Source organism: Hyposmocoma kahamanoa, unplaced genomic scaffold, assembly GCF_003589595.1.
Source record: "Hyposmocoma kahamanoa isolate Upper Pololo Valley unplaced genomic scaffold, ASM358959v1 169, whole genome shotgun sequence".
NCBI lineage: Eukaryota > Metazoa > Arthropoda > Insecta > Lepidoptera > Cosmopterigidae > Hyposmocoma > Hyposmocoma kahamanoa.
Genome location: NW_020653611.1, coordinates 518,799 through 538,600, shown reverse-complemented (window position 1 = coordinate 538,600; position 19,802 = coordinate 518,799). Strand labels below are relative to the sequence as shown.

At 38.1% G+C, this 19,802-nt stretch overlaps 1 protein-coding gene across 1 annotated transcript in view; it reads left to right on the top strand.

Moving 5' to 3' along the window:
- LOC113225676 (sorting nexin-25) overlaps window positions 1–19,802 on the top strand; it is a 36,429-nt gene that overhangs the window by 9,234 nt on the left and 7,393 nt on the right. The window contains exons 8-15 of the mRNA XM_026458057.1: window positions 1,335–1,666; window positions 3,668–3,805; window positions 4,203–4,343; window positions 4,691–4,821; window positions 6,884–7,023; window positions 8,936–9,080; window positions 10,322–10,455; window positions 13,159–13,307. Coding sequence (XP_026313842.1) covers window positions 1,335–1,666; window positions 3,668–3,805; window positions 4,203–4,343; window positions 4,691–4,821; window positions 6,884–7,023; window positions 8,936–9,080; window positions 10,322–10,455; window positions 13,159–13,307 — 1,310 coding nt within the window. The remainder of the gene's footprint in view (window positions 1–1,334; window positions 1,667–3,667; window positions 3,806–4,202; window positions 4,344–4,690; window positions 4,822–6,883; window positions 7,024–8,935; window positions 9,081–10,321; window positions 10,456–13,158; window positions 13,308–19,802) is intronic.

Here is a 19,802-nt window from a genome sequence, read left to right as displayed (position 1 = left end):
TTCGCTTTTTAATTTTTCTTTAATTTTTGGAAAGAGGTAAAAATCACAAGGTGCTAGGTCAGGAGAATATGGCGGGTGCGGCAGGATAGATACATTTTTTGAATGAAAATAGTTGAGTGTTCTAGCAGAAGTGTGCGAAGCGGCGTTGTCGTGATGCCAGAGGAGGTGCCGGATTCCTGATTTTGGCCGCTTGTCACACCAAGCTGACAACACTTTTGGGGCACAAACTGTTATATACTATTCGGAGTTAACTATCCTTTGATCCTCCTCCTCCTCCTCCTCCTCCTCCTCCTCCACCTCCTCCTCCTCCACCTCCTCCTCCTCCTGATCCTCCTCCTCCTCCTCCTCCTCCTCCGTTCGTTCGTTCTTTGTGCTCATCGTTAAGTTTGTGCGGAACCCATCTCGAACTACGCTTATGAAGAGGCAGTTGTCTGTGAATAATTGTTTGCAATGTTCAGTAGCATTGCTCAGTAGCATCCAATGCCCAATTCTCGCTCAAGCTCTACATATGTAGTTCGTCGGTTTCACGAATTACTTTTTCGACAGTTTGAACGTTTTCTTGAGTAACAAACCAATTGAAAACTGTAGCTCATGAACAAACAGTACCACCAAAAGTTGTGGCTAAAAGTTCAAAACATTTTCGCGGATTTAATCCTTTTTTGTACTCATAATATATAATAACACAAAAATCACGTCGAGAGGGCTCCATTGTTGCGAACAAAATTCCCGCCAGGTTGTCTCCGAAAAATAAAAAAGAATTCGCTTTAAAACGTGTTCCATTTTCAAATTTATTAGCCAAATAACCTGCCGTCATGCCGGTGTATAGCTTGCCAGTATCAAACAAATAATTAAAGAGTATCTGAGTTCTTTTGGCATAAACCTCGTATTCGTGTTCCCAATCGAATACTTTAGGTATGTAATAGGATTTGGTAAGGCAGTACTTTAACTTTCTAATATACTCTGGCGCCACTTATTTACCAACGTATCAATAAAAATACAATACCCTTGCTAAATATTCTTTAATATAAATAATTCTCTAATTTTTCTTTTATTCATTATCAATCCATTTATACGTCTCACTGCTGGGCACGGGTCTCCTTTCAGACGAGGGTTTAGGCCATAGTCAGCCACGCTGGCTCAACGCGGGCCGGGGACTTAACACATTTTTCGAGGGCTGTGAACCTTCTTCAACGTGCAGGTTTCATCACGACGTTTTGCTCGTTATAAATTTCATATAAAACACGAGCCCGGATTCGAACCCGCGAGTCTCGCTCGAGAGGCAGCAGGGCGAGCCGTCTTCGCCTAACGTAACGACGATGGACTTCGCCCCGTAGAGATGGGCGCGGAGCGGTCCCCCGTCGAGGAGCGGCAGCCGTCCAGCGACTCGTCGGAGGGGGGGGCGGGCGCGGCGCCGCTGCCGCTAACGGAGCACTCCACGTACGCGCGGCGCAAGCTGGACCAGCTGCAGGAGCGGCACCACAACAAGACGCTGGCGCTGGCGGCGCTGCGCGCGTCGCTGAAGCCCGAGTCGCCGGCGCTGGCGCTGCTGGGCGCCGAGGTGGAGCGCCTGGCGGGCGAGCGCCGGCGCCTGGAGGCGCACCTGCAGCGCACCGACACCTGGGCCGACCACCTGGGCGGCTGGCGCGCCACCGTGCACAGCGCCGAGGTGCCTCGCGATTGCCGCGCAGGCCTTACAGTCGAGTGCCGTGTTAGGCCTGGCTAGGCGGTACCTGGACCTGGATCGAGACCTGGTTACTCTTTCTTGGAGTAACCAATATTTAATCTATATTTTCTTAAGATCCAAGACAATTTAGACGAAAACCTAACAAGCGCTACTAAACCGATGCTGGTGTAGAATTGATAAAACATATATTTGATGCATGGCAAGACTAACTTGATGCTCTTGGTGTATTCTGTGACCATTCCGAGATTTTTCGAGATTTTTGATTGTGTGCACCATGAGACTCTGGTCACGAACAATCGCCACTATGGTGTGGCGGACCATGACCGCAACCTTCTTAAATTATATTTCAATGGGATGGTACAGAGAGTCGATGTCGACGGTACGAGACCGTCAGAATCTGCAATTAGTCTGGGCGTTTCTCAGGGTCCATTTCTGATTTTAGTTTATATTAATGACTTACCTAGCCCCGTGGAGGGTATAGAACGTGAGATAGTATTGTTTGCTGATGACACTTCCTTATTATTCAAAGTTAAAAAAACACCAATGTTCCTATGACGATATGAACAATCTTATATCTGAAGTAGCAAATTGATTTGCAGTTAATAACCTGCTTCTTAATGAGAAAAAAACAAATTGCGTATAATTTACATTACCCAATATTAGAGTGTCGCGATAAAATAAAACGAAAACTTTCAGACGCCGAAACAGCTAGATTGGTTTACTTCAGCTTCTTTCACAATTTAATGACATACGACAGTTTGCTTTGGGGTGACCCCAGAGTGTCATTAAGACATAAGTTTAAAAATATTAACATTCTCACAATAACCTCACAATACATTTATGATTTTTTTCAATAAATGAGGAATAAAAATAAACTAGCTGTTGGTGACTTTCATTTTCACAAAAAAAACAAAGAGATAGACTAAGACTGGCCAAGTATCCATATATTTTAACCAATCTTTTTTTAGAGAAGATCCTGTTGCAAGATTTTTAGGCCAATTTAACGAATCAGGAGGCAGTAGTGCGAATGAGTAGCGACCTGATTAATATTTTAATTAGCAAAAATACGACGTTCTTTTTTGAAACTCATTATGGCCCTGTGTATAGTACTATAATATTTATTACGCTGTGTATAGAACTTTAATGACATTTTTCAGCTCTGCGGCGAATTTAGGTATATTCTATTTTTATATATTTATTTACTAGATATTTTAATACCGTAGAGAATAGAATTTTGGTTCTGAACTAAAACGAGCGACTTTATAATATGGTTTAAGAAATTATAATTGACTGATTATATTACAGGAGTAGAAAAAGTATATTTTCAAGATCGCACAAAATGTTTTTTCTACTTCTGTACTTGAAATTGTCAAATATAATTTTGTAAAGCATCACAAAGGCGCTTTTTTTAGTTCGGAACCAAAATTCCATTGTCTATGGTACCGCTAACTGTAAAATTTCAAAGAACTTTATACAATGTACAATATCGAATACGACGCTACTCAAACGGTCTGTTGCCTCTTGATCGGTTAAAATGTAAGTGGCCCTTGGCCACTTCTATTCTGTCTTTCTTTATAATTATCATCTCTTTAGTTTTTTATTTTGTAGTGTTTGTTTGTCCGTCGCTTGAGTTTGTTGTCGTAGACTGTTAACAAACTATACATTAAATATTGATTGTATTTCATCATTTTCATCTTCTCATAGAAAAAGTATTGTATGCGACCATCACATAATTCGGTCTTAAAATCTTAAACCTTAACCTATTTCTTAACACGGTATTCGACTTTAAGGACCCTCGTTATGCAACGATTGCTCAGTGATTGTACTTTGAATTGACCCCACTGGCGCAAACTCACGAGTCTAAAATGATACACTAGTTCCTGATTTATAAGCCTTAGCCTTATATTAATAACTATCAAAGGCAGTATCCACCAGAACCAGTGCAGAAAAGTACATTTCCTAACTGGGCAACGGGCCCCGCAGGTGGTGGACGAGTCGAAGCCGCCGCAGTTCGTGATCGTGGTGCACATGGCGGAGCAAGAAGAGCAGCAGCTCGGCGAAGACCGGCCCGAGCACATCACCACCGGCTGGGTGCTGCTCAGGACGCTCGGCGAGTTCCAGGTGAGGGTTCGCCAGCCGCCTTTCAGGCCTCCACTCCGGTGATGACCGCCAAATAATTTGTAGTTAAGATAATCTGGTGGGATAGTCAAAGAAAAGGGATAAGGTCTAAAATTACTTATCTTCCTGCTCAAACATGTTCTGTCGTACGTTGTACATATATAAAACAAAACCCATCGCGCTCCTCTTCTCTTCCTTAATTTCAAATCGTCCCTCTCTCTTGCACACCCATTCCCTCTCACTCCCGCGTTAAGATACGTTGGCCTAAATTATACCGATGCATGCCTTCAAATCTATGATAAGGAGATCGCACGTCCACCACTGACACTTAAGAGTAAATTGAAATATTGCACAATTCCCCTACAGTATAATAAATTTGTTACATCTATTTTCGTTGCAGGAACTACATCGAAAATTAAGGCCTATGTGTTCGGAGCTGAAAAACTTGGAGCTGCCGTCGAACTCATTTAAGTTCCTCTTCGGGAAAAATGATAGGAATTCATTAGAAAAAGCCAAAATTTTAATACAAAAATATTTAGAAGTAAGTATTTAATGTCGAAATTACCTATGGCTATGCTTTTAAAGTACAGTCAGCGCCAAACCGACCGGAGAGTTCATTTTTAAAAACTTTTTTAAATGTATAAAAATGGGGCAGAACTACAACCCAAAGGTGGCGTGAAGCCCATATCCAGAAGTGGGTTAAATCGGGTTGTAAATGATGATGATCTAACAACAATTGAAAATGCACTTTAAAAGACATTGTGAACATTCGTTTTTGTATCAAACGTTCTGATTCTTTTAAACAATTGGATCGAGTATAGTGTTATTTTTACTCTAACTGTGCACATTGTACGAAATAAGTTTAATAAAAATTGTGTGTTCTCGCAGTTCGTCCTGGAAGACGACCGACTGAACCAAAGTGAAGCGTTGTATACATTCCTAAACCCCAGTTCGGAATACTTGAAACAGGGGGACTTGCCAAAAAAGAACAAATTCTCATTTTCTACATTATTCAAGAGGTAAGTCAATTGTTAATAGTAGTTTATGTTTAGAACTTGTGTGATTAATGTTTGCAAATTTATATATTTTTTACTTTTGCTGCATACACATTTTGGGTATTAATGATATTATAATATGGGTTAGTTAATTACCAAGGTAAAAATGACGAAGAGATAGTAATAAAGAAATTAAATATAATATTCAAAACTAAAAATAAAGGCTTTCTCAGTTTTCAAAAAATTACGATTATCGTGGGGGATGGAACAAAAAATGAGGGTCAAATCGAAATTATGATATACAATGTGTTGATTTATATTGTCGCCATATTTACAGAAGTCATTTTATATACGAAACTGCACCCAAATCACTAAAAAAATAAATCGAAAAAATAATTTCGTTAATTCATATTTTTTAACCACTTGTACGCTCATGCTCGAGCTTACGTCATCACGCCGCGTCCTCCGTTTTTTTTATTGTTTACATTAGGACCCGCGATAAGACGCGTGTAATATTAGGGGTTAAAGTATGAAATTGCCGTTTTATTGCAATAGGTTCTTTCAATTTTCATAGAATCTTCATGGTTTGAGGTTTTCGAATGAAACTTTTTTCAAATGGTTTCTGTGATTTTTTTTTTTTAAATTTGAAACATTTGAATATCGACTTTCAATTGTTTTTGTTATTCAATTTAGACAAGAAAGATGGATACTGCGAAAATTCGAGTGATTTTTGAATACGAGTTCCGACGCGGAACTAACGCGGCAGAAACAGCCCGCAATATCAATGCTGCGTTTGGAGAGGGGTCTACTAATGAACGCACCGTGCGATTTTGGTTTAAACGCTTTCGTGATGGAAATTTCGACTTAAAGAACGAGCCACGAGGAAGACCGCCCACACAGGTGAATAACGATGAATTAAGAGAGATAGTGGAAGCCGATCCTAGTCAAACTACCCAGGAATTAGCGGCATGGTTTAACGTTACCTTACCCACAATATTGACTCACTTGCGTCAAATCAATAAAATAAAAAAATACGAAAAATGGGTGCCTCATGATTTGACTGATCTGCAGAAAGAAACGCGTGTTGAAACTTGTGTTGCCTTGTTGAACCGGTACAGAAATGAAGGAATATTGGATCGAATTGTAACATGTGATGAAAAGTGGATTCTTTATGATAACCGGAAAAGAAAAATGCAATGGCTGACCCCAGGTCAAATGCCACAACAGTGTCCTAAAGCAAAACTTACCAATAAAAAGGTAATGGTAACTGTTTGGTGGTCTCAGCATGGTGTTATTCACTATAGTTTTCTCCGATCTGGTCAAGCAATAACGGCAGATGTCTATTGTGCCGAACACCGAACCATGTTGACAAAATTAGCAGTAAAACAGCCCCGACTCATGAATCGATCTTCACCATTATTGCTCCACGACAACGCGAGACCTCACACAGCACGAGAAACCATTTTGACCCTTCAGGAACTGCAGTTAGAAACCATTCGTCATCCTCCGTATTCACCAGACCTTGCTCCAACGGACTACCATTTTTTTCGTGATTTGGACAATTATCTACGTGACAAGAAGTTTTCTTCCCAGGAGGCAGTACAAAATGCTTTCACACAGTTTGTGCAGTCTAGATCGTCGGAGTTCTATCGCAAAGGCATTAATAACCTTCCCATTAGATGGCAGCAATGTATAGATAATAATGGCAACTATTTTGATTAAATAAATTTGTTAAAAATTTAAAAAATAAACAATTTAGATTTTCAGTACAAATCGGCAATTTCATACTTTAACCCCTATTATAAACACTTGAAACTCGAGACCAATTAAGCTACAGCAAAAAAAATAACATGAGCGATAAGAGCACTTAAGTTGCTTTTGTTTAGACTACAGTTATGATTGTAATATGACGACTTTATTTGCTAACTTCCGAGTACTCTGAATACTTCTGAGAAATTTTCATAGTGTTTTACGATTTAACTCTTAACCACTTTGTACGTTTGGACGTTTGTCACGAGCCCTTCTGTTCCTATATTTAAACGTGTCGAGGGCGACAACTGTCGCCAATCCAGCGCGTCTGTTGCAGCAGCAGCAGCAGCGACGCGACCAGCCGGAGCTCGCAGGAGCGCGACGCCTTCGCGCAGCTGTCGGCCGACGACGACGACATCTCGCTGTACCTGGACGGGAACGGCGACGCGGCACACAGGGCCGTGGCCTCCGGGCGAGGTACCGTCCTAGGCTCGTCTCGCTACGGCAGTTCCTGCTGAATAATTAGTCATCGATAACAGTAAAGCGGCTGTAGGTACTGTCGGCAGAGACAGCGTTCGAGAAAAATCTTATAAAAACAAATCGGTCATTCTCGGACTGGTGTTCATTACCTAATTTCCGTGATAATTTTTATTATTTATATATTCAAATACTCGTATATTATCGTGTAATTATTAAATAATATTGTTAACCTTATTGTTATATAATATTCAAGCGGACTGCTAACCGCGGTACAAGTCAGTGTAGTCGGGTATTTAGTACCTATAGATACAGCAGATGTCGCAACGAGTACCAAATAACCATTTTTGTAATTCGACCCCTCAGACGTAAAGTATCGTATGTCGAAATTGCCAAGTTTACAGGGAAGCGTTTTAAAGTTCTGAATTCACTGAAACGAACATAACACGTGACTTTAGCGTTTCTCAGTTTTATTCGGCAAAGCTCATTACTCACATAGAGTATTATAAAATCCTAGATATCGGTTAGATGATCTATGGTGATCACTTTCAGTGAATTCAGAACTTTAAAACGCTCCCCTGTAAACTTGGCAATTTCGACATACGATACTTTACGTAGGAGGGGTCGAATTGTTTTGTAAATAGGTAATTGATGAAGTACAATTTACCGAAACTACTCTTATTTCTAGTGATAGCAAAGAAAACAACTAGATGGAGCTTGTTGCACAGATTTTATGGATAGTGTCGGCTATTCTATATGTTCGTTTATGATTAGCGCCACCCACTCGTCATACAAATTTATAAATTAGTTTGTAAAACACAAAGCCATCTATTGACACGCCATTGTGTCAAAGCTCAGAAAATAATTTTAGCTCATGCTCAATATTTGAATAATACTAGAAGGAAAAAACTTACATACTTATATATCGAGTTCTTAGGTTTTCGCGATAGTTACACATAGGAAATGAAACTTTGTTTTTTCAAACATTCCAACTATAGTCACTAGTGAAAAAATAGGGTGGTTTGCATTAATATTAGATATGACTGATGACTGTACCATCTCAGTCAACTGTGACCATGGGACCTGTAAAGGGCCCGAAACGTTGGTGTGTTTGAAAAACAAATATATGCGATTTAAATCCGGAAAAATAGTTTCGTTTCCTATAACTTGCTCATATTTCATATTAAAGATGAATTTGATATTCATTTACATTACATATACTATAACGATAATAATAATAATAATAATAATAACAATAATAACGCACACACTCAACACAGCCCCGCACTAGGGAAATCCTGTGTCGCGGGTGCTACGGACACACACATAGTCAACCACAAATTACACCCAAACTCACGAGAGAAATAAATGTAGGTCTTATAAATATTTCTCCCGGCCCGGGAATCGAACCTGGGACCTCTGCGTGGCAGTCCGGCATGGTAACCGTTCGGCCACGGAGGCAGTCTACTACTTCCAGGCTATCAATCAGCGCCATCTCATCACATCATAAGTCGTAATTTTTACCTTTTTCAGAGTTACGATCTGTAGTATGTAGCATAGTATGCAGTCCTCTCGAGTTATGGGTAAAGTTAGCTGTATTTGTTAGCTGTATTTATATTATATCATAGCCTTTATGTTATGTGCTTATAATTATGAATTTTAAATGATTACGATTGCGTGAAAGTAGTCTTTGGAAACTTTTTACTCATGTAGTATGGCTAATAGGCGGTGGGGTTTTTTGTGCCGTTAACACTTACGCGTCTTATTGCGAATAGTTTCATTGGTCTATTGCTTAGTGGAAGTGGAGGCGGTGTGTAAGGCTGCTAACAGAGCGACTGTCGTTGTCAACTGCAAACGAGCAGTCAACCTGTGGCAGCCTAAGAGCTCCGTGAACGTGTCTCTGCGGCGGCAGGTGCCGGCCTGGAGGAGCGCGACGCCGTGGCCGAGCCGCTCTACGCGCTGCTCAGCGAGGTGTTCGACATGCGCGGCGTGTTCCGCTGGCTGCGCAAGACGCTCGTTACCTTCGTGCAGATCACCTACGGCCGCACTATCAACAGGTAATCCTTAACTAGTTGCTCTTCTTCTTGTCCAGTCGATAACAAAAACCAACAAAAAACCAGTGTTCTTTTTTTTTTTTTTTATTTATTACTTTTTATTTATTTAATTACTTTAACCCATTAAGCAGCCACCTCTACGGCCCTGTCCTTTGCCTTTAGCGAGTCTTCGCGCGTGCGCCTGGTCGAACACAATGGGCATGAGAGCAACTGAGACGTAGTTTGTGTCGACCCGCAATTTTGAGTCGGGTTAATATATCCCCATTTCGCCATGTTGTCTCTACATCGACCAACTTGTGACCTGAGACGATTCAGGAATTTTCATAATGACCACTGCAGCTCGTGGCCGAGGGAAGTTTTCCGGCTGGGGTAATAAAATCAAGATGAGTTTAGTTTGACTTGCCAAAGTTTGCACTTCGCGTCCATTGGGCTACCTACTGTAGCGGTAGTATGTCTACTAGTTACTGAAGAATGTTCGTTTGTGTTTTATTATTAATACAAAGGTCGGACACAAAGAAAAATTCATTCGGTCTCACTGAACTCGAACGACGTCTGTTGTTTCACCGTGGCTACCGTTTTTACTAACTGGGTTACGGACCGAGTCAGCAGATATTATGATTTTTTTATGTGTTTGTCGTACGTTTTTGTATTGAGTTTAAACGGTTTTTTTATGCCGTAACGCGACCTGTGCAGTGCTTTGGAAGATTTCTCTCTCAGCTTCATCTTTTCAGCTACCAGGAACTGACAAAAAATCCAGTCAAAGTTGTATTTCTTTATGTTCGGTTTTTATATCAATAGTAATAAGAAATTTCACAAAAAATAAATGATAATCGTGGAAGTAAAACATCGTGATTTCAATAACAATAAATATTGCAATAGTTCAATTATAGAGAAATTTTGAAAACCAACTTTAGAGTCTCGTTTAGAGGCTTCTAATAGTAGAAGTCCGAAGTGGAAAACTGAGGGCTTTCGGAGTCGAGGTTCGTAATTCCCGTATCGCCCGTGAGACATACAATGTTTTTATCACACTTGCACGTAAATAGTAAGATTGCGTGCAGGCTAACTTCACTATGATGCCCCAATTAAAACCCTCGGAACTGTTTTGTTCTTGTTACAGCCATAGTCGGTAAAGAGAAGAAAAAAGAGGCCCGGCAACTAAAAACGAATTTAGTTCCCGATATAATTAATTTGGAAAATGTCGTTTTGAGTTGAAAATCGTATAATAGTGAAAGTTTGGTTCGCAGGCAAATCAAGGACACGATCGCGTGGTTGTTCTCGGAGCAGATGCTGCACTACTACACGGGCGCGGTGCTCAAGGCCTGGTGGCCGGGCGGGCAACTGGCGCAGGCCGGGCCGGCCAGGGCCGCGGGGGACCGGGGTGAGTGCGGCGGGGGGCCTGACGCCACCTTACTCACTTACCTTGACGGGGAGGGATAATCAAAACGGTGCAGTGCCCGAGTCACGCGGTTTATTGGTTCCGCACTCGAACGATGTTGCAGCCATAGGCGCCCGGGCTTTGTCAACTCTGCCCTCGGAGCGAAAAAGAGCATAACTAATATTTTTTATCAAAATTGAGTTACACATATATCCGGGATCAGAATATAAAGGCCAATCTAACTTTTGTGGAAACATATCTGAATAAACAGCAAGTTCAAAGGGCATGACTGACTTCAATAATCAGATTCTTTCTGTTTTCTGTTTTCTTTGCCGTTTATTACATTAAAAAAACTAATATCAAAGGATTTTAGTTAGTAATGTACATACAGAACCGGGCCCTTATTATATAGATCGATTACAGTATAATAACACAAAAGATGCACAACTTAACACGAGTCACCGGAGGAGAAGTGGGAAAATCTGTTTTACTAGGTCAAATGACTTAGGTATTTGTTATTAAATAACGGTCTTACAAAAAGTATACGATACGCCTGAGGATATTGTCTAAAGAATGTGCTATTTCGTTACACGATAGGATGTTCTTTATCCGATCATGTTAAATCCCAAAAACAGGTTAAAATAAAAGTTCCGTACCTTCCTTACCTTACACATATTTTTTACATGGAGGTATCTTCTATAGGTCATTACTACAGAGAACCTGCTAAATTTTGGTTTTCAACTGAAGCCCTGTAATTGTTAAATTCATATTATGCTGAAACCTGAAAATTGCTTAGCGGTTTATCGACATGCCGCGTCGCCCGCTGCCCCATTAGTTGCCATCGTGCACTTGTCGACGTCGGGTCTGTTTCAAATTGACATTTTCTGTCTATTCTTATTTTATTCATATTAATTTTAAGCGCGCGGATTGCTGGTCGCGCGGAGCGGTCCCCCACACTTCACCTCTTTAAATCCAGACTTGCGTGCAAATACTTCGCCTTGATACAATCGTGGCCTTCAGTTCTATTTATGAGTCGTATTAAAAATTACATATATATTAGTTAAATGCAGTGGTGATATTTAAAGAGAAAATTAAGATATTTTTAATAATGGTTGATTTTAATCATGTAGTTAAGTACAATAAAATTTTGTGTATAAAACATGCGACATGTACTTATAATATAAACAAAGTTCTTAACAAAAAAATGTACAATTTAATTATTATTTTTATCAGAAAAACCACATTGAAACACAGACTTTACGTCTCGGGGGACGGGCGCGGTAGTAGTGCTCTTCATGTTTTATCGTGTCGATGTTGGTTAAGAGCCTGCACTACCTCAAATGGCTTTGATTGATGCCGCATAACAGTGAAAGTGTTGAATCGATCTTGGAAAATAGTAGTTTATGTGACTGTTACATAATGAATGTGAGGGTTTATGAAACGAATCGACAGGCGAGTTTCATAAAAACATCTCACGGGTATTTTAGTGCCTAATTATGTACAGTTACATACACTGCTTTATCTACACACATATTATAAGCTCTCTGTGATGTGTTCAGGAACCACATGTTACGACTGGCGAAATGGCGGTAGTTTTTATTTTTAATTAATAGACAATTTGAAATCGGCCCCAACTATCATATCGTTCGATATCAAGTAATGTGTGAAATTGTCAAAATTGTTTGCTATTGACATCTCATTTTGAATAAAACTTCATCTCGACTGATATTAGAATTGAGGTCCAATCAAATTGTTTTGTTTTTCAGAGGTGTTCGAAATTTGAATGTAATAATAACATCGAATTCGATGTTATTATATAGCAATAATAACATTTTCATAGATAAGAAATTTGTTCTAATAAAACAGTTTACCTTTATGCTGGTCGTAATTTGCGGTTTTTGAACACATTTTAGAGAGTTTATGATATGTGTGTAGATAAAATATATAGTAAAATTAAGTATATACCAGTGTATCAATCAATCGGTACTAGTATACGGTGTGAAAAGACGATTAAAGACGAGGAAAAAAACGGAAAAAGAAAACCGCTGTATTCAACTTTACATATACCTATGATTTTTTTTTTATATCAACTGAACTGGATAGAACAAGTATAGTGTGCGATGTACATTTTTGAAACGGTTTTAATTATAATAATAACGCACACACTCAACACAGCCCCGCACTAGGGACACCCAGTGTTTCGGACCCAGAACAATAAATACTGTACAAGAGGTTAGTTAACGTCGGGCGCGTGCCAACTATAGGTCTCGAAAGACCAATCTGAGCACAGTCCGCCATTTTCACTTTGTATGGTATGGTTGAGTCATTCTTTCGTGCAAATGCTCTAAATCCTAGAAAAATGTCTTATTGTGCTGTTTAGGAGTGCCAAAAATGGTAGCCGCACCAAAAATGTTACCAGTGGTGGTATTTCATATCATCTGAAAGAGTTATTATAATAAATTTTAAATTTTTTTGTCACAAGAAATGAAAGTAAAGCTTATACCCCTGCAATATGGCCGTTTCTTGTTTGGAGAACTAAATCAATAACTCCAATTTCTCGTCGTTCAGCAATTTGCCGCTAGATGGCAATACACTGATTGAAATTTCAACATAAAATGAAAGCGTCGTAACTTGCAAGAATAGGTATTGATGGTACCGAAGTGTCAACGGTATGCCAAGAGGGTAAAGTTGAAATTGCGCTAACAGAGCGGAGCCGCGCGGCGGCGGCGGCGGCGCTGCGGCTGACGGCGCTGCGCGCGCTGGCGTCGCTGGTGGGCGCGGCGGCGGCCGAGCGCGGCGCGCGCAAGCTCAGCCGCACGCTGCAGCAGCACACGCACAACAAGCAGCTCTTCTACGTGAGTCCTCCACGTCTCTTCCGCTGCGGATCTCGCGGGCCTCTCCTGCTGGACGCGGCGCAGCGGGCAAACGTATCGCCTGCTATTGCATTAGTGGCCGTCGTCGAGTATATAGCCAGAATAGAGACGAAATGTTGTTTCATTTGTTTCAAAACTATTATATAGATACTGCCATATCATTGCCGCGACAGCTGCGCTCCGATTGGCCAGTCCGAATTCGAAACAATTGACGGGTGTCGGCAATTGTTACCAGTTAACTTGAACTTTGCCATAACGGACTAAAAGTGCAAAATTACATATTCAATTACCGATGAAATTTCATTCCGTTTGTTTTATAATTAGATGTTGGGCTGTTTTCCCTACACCACCGAATGGAACAGCCCCTCATAATTACAGATACTATCTTTGTTATAATAAATATAGAATATTTTTGGAACATACGAAGACGTACACACAGGTCAGTTGTTGGCGCTCTTTCTAATTTGTAATTTCAGTGCAAACGAGTATTTATATTTATAAATGAAGTATCACTGATGAGTTACCAGGAACGTATGACCAGTATTTCGTCTCTATTTCTACTTATATACTCGATGATAGCAGTAGAGGTCCTTGTGAAACAATTCGTCCTGGGAACTACTGCCACCGCACCTATTTCTACCGACGACCAATAATGTGTTCTTATTTCGAAGGACAAGGGTTTTGGTGAAATTACAGGCACACGGGACTTGTCACTTGCTTGGCCCTCAAATTTTTATGATTTAAAAATCAGAATGGCGCTGCAACTGTTATGGACAGGCGCATGACTTGTTCGTCCCGTCATTTACTATTATAAAATAAGTAAGTCCCATCGTCGTTTATTAAGAGCACCGTTCTGTTTAAAACGTGCTGTAGTCAAAATTACTATTTATGTTAATATTATTACAGAGGCCGAATAGTAAGAGATTGCCAGACGCGTGTGAATTACACTAGTTCTTACTTACTTTTGCTGTCCAATTTTTTTCTTCCAATACCTTAAAGTCATACTTTTAAGAAACTACATCTATTTTTATGTCTCATACAATGAAATGATCTCTTCATGAAACTGAAGCGATCAACACTAACAAAATTTTAATCAATTTTGTTCATTTTATGAACAAGTCGCATTTCTACAAAGATCGAACACTCAGAAAAAATTCCTTCGATCCGGCCGGACTCGAACCGACGTCTACTAGCATACCGTGCCAGACACCATACCAACTAAGCAATTTTAAATACAATGAATAGCGACATCTCTTGTCGGGTCTGGTTGCTGTAAAGGCATCTAACTGGGTGACGAAATATCATATATTTATCATAGATGGCGGTAACCGTAGGGTTAGAAAGTCGTTGAAAAACCAAATGCAAAGATACGACGCAAGCACATAGAAAAATTCGTGAGGTCCGCTGGTTCATTCCGTGGCTTAGTTGGTATAACGTCTGGCACGGTATTCTAGAAGACGTCGGTTCGAATCCGGCCGGATCGAAGTATTTTTTTCTGAGTGTTCGATCTTTGTATTCATAATTGTGACTAGTGGAGTAATTTCACATAAAAATAATTGAATATCAATTCAATAAAAAATTAAACTCACATTTCACCAAAAAATTTATTATGACTAAATTGTTTTCACAAAAAATACTTACTTAATGGTTCCTAAGACAGTTTCCTTGTATCTTCTGTGGTTTTGGATTTCCCCGTACTGTCACATTTAAAAAAAAACACTGTATATGTACTTATTCTCAATCAATACGAGGAAATTATAAAATACTGAATAATAAAAGAGAACATATTATAATAGAAACTGTTTTATAGTTTTCCATGACAAATTTTACTCCTTTGAGTATAATTATCGTATTTCCGCTCTTTTCACCCTTCAGAAGTAATTTAATTTTCTCTAAAAAAAAATGAAAATAGAAATGACAAAAATTCGTTACCACTAATTACCAGTCAAGTGTCGTACCACGATATGACTCCTTATTTCCCCGATATTTCGCACCGGCTACATGCTTTACGGTTTTACGTCTACGTATTACGTAACGGTTGCACGGTTCAACGAAACACCGGGAAAATGAGAAAACATATCGTGGTAAGGAACCTGTTTTTAGTGATAATTATTTAGTGAATAACCTAAGCCTTAAATTAAAACCTATATAACAAAAAATCTCCAAAACAATTCCATTTATTTAACCGCCTTTTCTGGGTTATCTATCACAAGCTCAAGACATGATTCACAGAATTTTATTTCTCCGAAAACTTATCGGTTTTTATTGGATAGATTTTGTTTCATTTGTCCGAAAATACGTTGCGATTTCATTACACCATTTAATGTTTCACTATTTTGACACATTGACGAGTTTTCCCGATTCTCATTTCCCCAACATTTCGTTTGGTTATTATACCCATAGATATAGGAAAATTGTACCGAATTTAATATTTTGTTTTTATAAAAAAGACAATATCCGTAATACATTTTTATAAATTAGTTCCTAGTACCGAAATTAAATGTATTAGAGCGTGTCGCACAATAAGCCCACAGGAAGGGGTCTGTTGTTATTATTATTATTATAAAATACACAAAATAAATAATGATTTATATTCTATATTCGTACACCATAATTAAATGCAAAATTGGTAATACCATACACATTTCTTTTAATCTTCGCAATTACAGACTGATACTAATGAGCAATTAATTAGCTATATGACAATTTTTCTTTACCCATTGCGCATAACTCTTTGTAGATATACTGTTTCACAGTTTAGAGCAGCGCGGACAAAAATAACTTTACGCAGAGTTGCAAATTTTGTGGACCCTCTTTTTTTAAAGTAAACATAGAAAACTCTTTTTACAGCTTGTTAAAAAAACTTCATTGTAAATATATTTTAGTACTAATTACTGTCAAAAATTTCAAGTTTCCGTTGCGTTACGCGGTACGATTGACAGAGGTGACGGGACGTCAACTAATTCGAGACGGTATTCGAGCATGAAATATTCCCGCTATGCACTACTTACTAAAATAGTTACTTGCCTAACACTATGGATAACATACAAACGCTGTATACTAACATAAAATACTCGGCATAATGCCACTTTCATACCGAAACACAGTTACTTTTCTTATTTTTCATTTCATAATTGAACATTAAGAAATGAAAATTTGTTTTGATCTGAACCGCGTATATTTATTTGTTCAAACAAACAAACGTTTCGAGCTCTTCACGAGTCCTACAGTCACGGCTGACTAAAATATCATCAACATGTCAGCCGTGAAGGGCCCAAAACGTTGGTTTGTTTGAAAAAAAAACAAATATACGCGATTTAGACCCGAAAAAAAAATGGAGTCATTTCCTATGTGTAACAATAGCGAAAACCTAAGAACTCTATATCAACATGTTTTGAACCGTATTTTGAACTGTTAAAAAATTGTTACTAAAAATTTAGTTTACAAAAAATACATTCCAATTTACGTTACAAATGATTTTGCTAATCGTATGTCTCGTAACTGGAAGTGTTTCCGTATTGAACTGCCTCCGTGGCCGAACGGTGACCACACTGGTCTGCCACGCACACGTCCCGGGTTCGATTCCCGGGCCGGGAGAAATATTTGTATGTCCTACATTTATTTCTCTTTCGTTGTTTATGTGTGTGTCCATAGCAACCGCGACACAGGGTTTCCTTTGTGCAGTATGAGTGTGTGCGTTATTATTATAATTTGACAAAAAGTTTGATTTATTTTTGTTTGAAAAAACAAATTTCTATTTAGATCCAAAAAAAATATTTTTAATTCCAATTTGTAGCAATCTGGATAAAATAGAAACTTAATTTTTTTCCAGGCTTAACATTAATATAAGATAACCTTTGACCTCAGGTTACAGCCCAAAACTCAAATTGTATTTTTATGCTAGTTGCAAATTTCATGCATATCAGCTGAGGCATGACCAAATAATGCCGTTCATAGATTATGCGCTTGAGCGGATACCAAGAAAACTGCGCTCGTTCAGCTCTGTTCTTTGACTAGAGTATCCCATAAAATAATAAAATTCCGTAATCTGCCCTCTAATTAAGAAAATGTATAATAATTTTCCACGCGCATTAAATAGTAAGCAATGACCACTGTAAAAAGTTTCTTACCACGATACAGCCCGTCAGTAAACCAATAATCACTCAGAGTGAAGGAGCTCTAAAATATCAATAAAACAATAACAAGCTATCCCATGATTTATTACCGTATTAGTGATAATAGTCTAATAAATAACCAAAGATTTTAAATCTTTAGTCGTCACCAATCATTTTCGACTTTTCATTTTCAGACGATAGCCACTGCATCGTGTTTGCATCGCTGTTAAAAATCGTCTTGAGTAACAGCTCTAAGAGTTAATTTTAATTCTATACCGTTTACGATAACGGAGGTTCGAAAGTAAACGTGCACTTGACTATAGAATAAATACTCAATATAATCAATATTTGTTGTAGAATTTTAGTTTCGTGTTTTGGTCATAATTATGTACTACATTTTGTATATACATTTGTCATTATAACAATACAAAATCAATACTTTCCAAGTCTTATAATGAGTAAAAGCTTTTGTATAAAACTAAGAAGACTTGCCTTTAGCATATCGCGCTACAGACCAGAAGAACACACAGGCTACCACAACAAATGAGCCCGATCCAACAGTGGAAACAACCAATGACATAAGCACGAGCACCATAGACAATATCACCAAATAAAATCTACAAGAGACGTCACGGTCGCATCTTGATTCTGCAGACATTGATTCGTATGTGAATATTTTTTGCGGAGACTGGCCCACGTACGAAACAGTCTGAAATATAAACATAATTATCATTAATTCAAAGTCTAAAATCTGAAATCAAAATATTAATTACAAAGGAAAGCAAATTACGCACTTGTTAACGATGACAAATCATCGTTTACTTTCTTGTACTACATATCGCCTTTCTATAATAAAGTGAATTATACCAAAAAGTAATTTTTTGAAAACTGATACGATAGATAAAAAAATAACGTACATACATAGACCACCCATGTGTGCCATTGGCCTGGTGCCAAATATGATAGATTTTTCATTTTAAAAAACTGCGTATTACTTTTATTTCGTACGTTATATATTAATTATTTTGTTATCGATTTCCTGATTTTCGCGTTTGCTGTATATTAGATCTGAAACTTTTTCTTCGGGTCTAATTCGCGAATATTGGTTTTTTCAAACAAACCAAACGTCGCGGACTTGTTACAGATCACGTCTTTACAGACAAACGTTGGTTTGTTTAAAAATCATAATGTGATTTATTTTGTTAATTTCCTAAACATTTTACTTTTCGGATTTAGTCACTTTATTATTAGGAGTACGACAAATTCCTACTCTACATCAGTCTATGTATCCGAATTGATTGTCATAATCAATCGTAGTAATCGCTTTTTATAATATCCATCGGAAACTACACTACTTGGACTTTAACTAGCCATAGCAGCATTATTTAATTAAATAAAACTTACGCTGTAAGTAATCTCTTGAGGGTTATTTACGAACAGAATTTTTCCTCCGAGAATATTTTCTGTAAATAAATACACTTCTATTAGGTAAAGTTGTTTATCCTTCTACGACCCTGCAAATTACCATGGGAATGGCGGTAAACGCCCAATATACATTACGTATGTACGTACATTAAAAATGTATTAAATGCATATTTAATACATTTCAAGCCCGCTAAAAAATGTGATATTTTTATTATTATGTACATTTTGATGTACACCGGGGAAAACATACTTAAATAGCCATAAAATTTATTGACTAATGGATAATTAATATTAAGAGGGTGCACGCCATGGTCCGTCATGCTTGTCCAATAACTATTGTTATTCAACCTCGAGACCATCATTGGTCGTACTCCGGTACAGATCTCCTCCAAGGATTGGGTTTATTATTAACTATTATTATTACATAGACACGACAATTTATTTATTTGAAGCTTGACGTGTTATGAAATTAAATAAATTTATGTATTTCTTACATAATGCTATTTTACAGGACCGTTCATACAATACTTTATTATTTCCATTTTCTTATGTAAAAAATAATAATACTGATAATGCCTACTTTTCTTCAATAATAATAACAATTAGAGATGGGAAAAGCTGTTTATTTCTTTAAACGATAAAACGTGCTTTTTTTAAAAAAGCATACTTTTTTTAACGCTTTTTAGTATGAAGCTTACAAAATCGTTTAGAAAAACTTTTAAGTGCATAGACTTTTATGTTAAAAAAAGCTTACAACGTTGTGTTGGTAGCGAAAAGCATGAGTAGATCACTAAATGTTTTAAGATAAGTAAGTTTATTTGTAAAACACGTCTTTTATTTTTATTTATAAAATTATTATTCATATTGACGAATTAATTTGTTTAGGAAACATAAATGGCGGGACATGAAACATAAGCATGTTGTTAACGCTTACGCT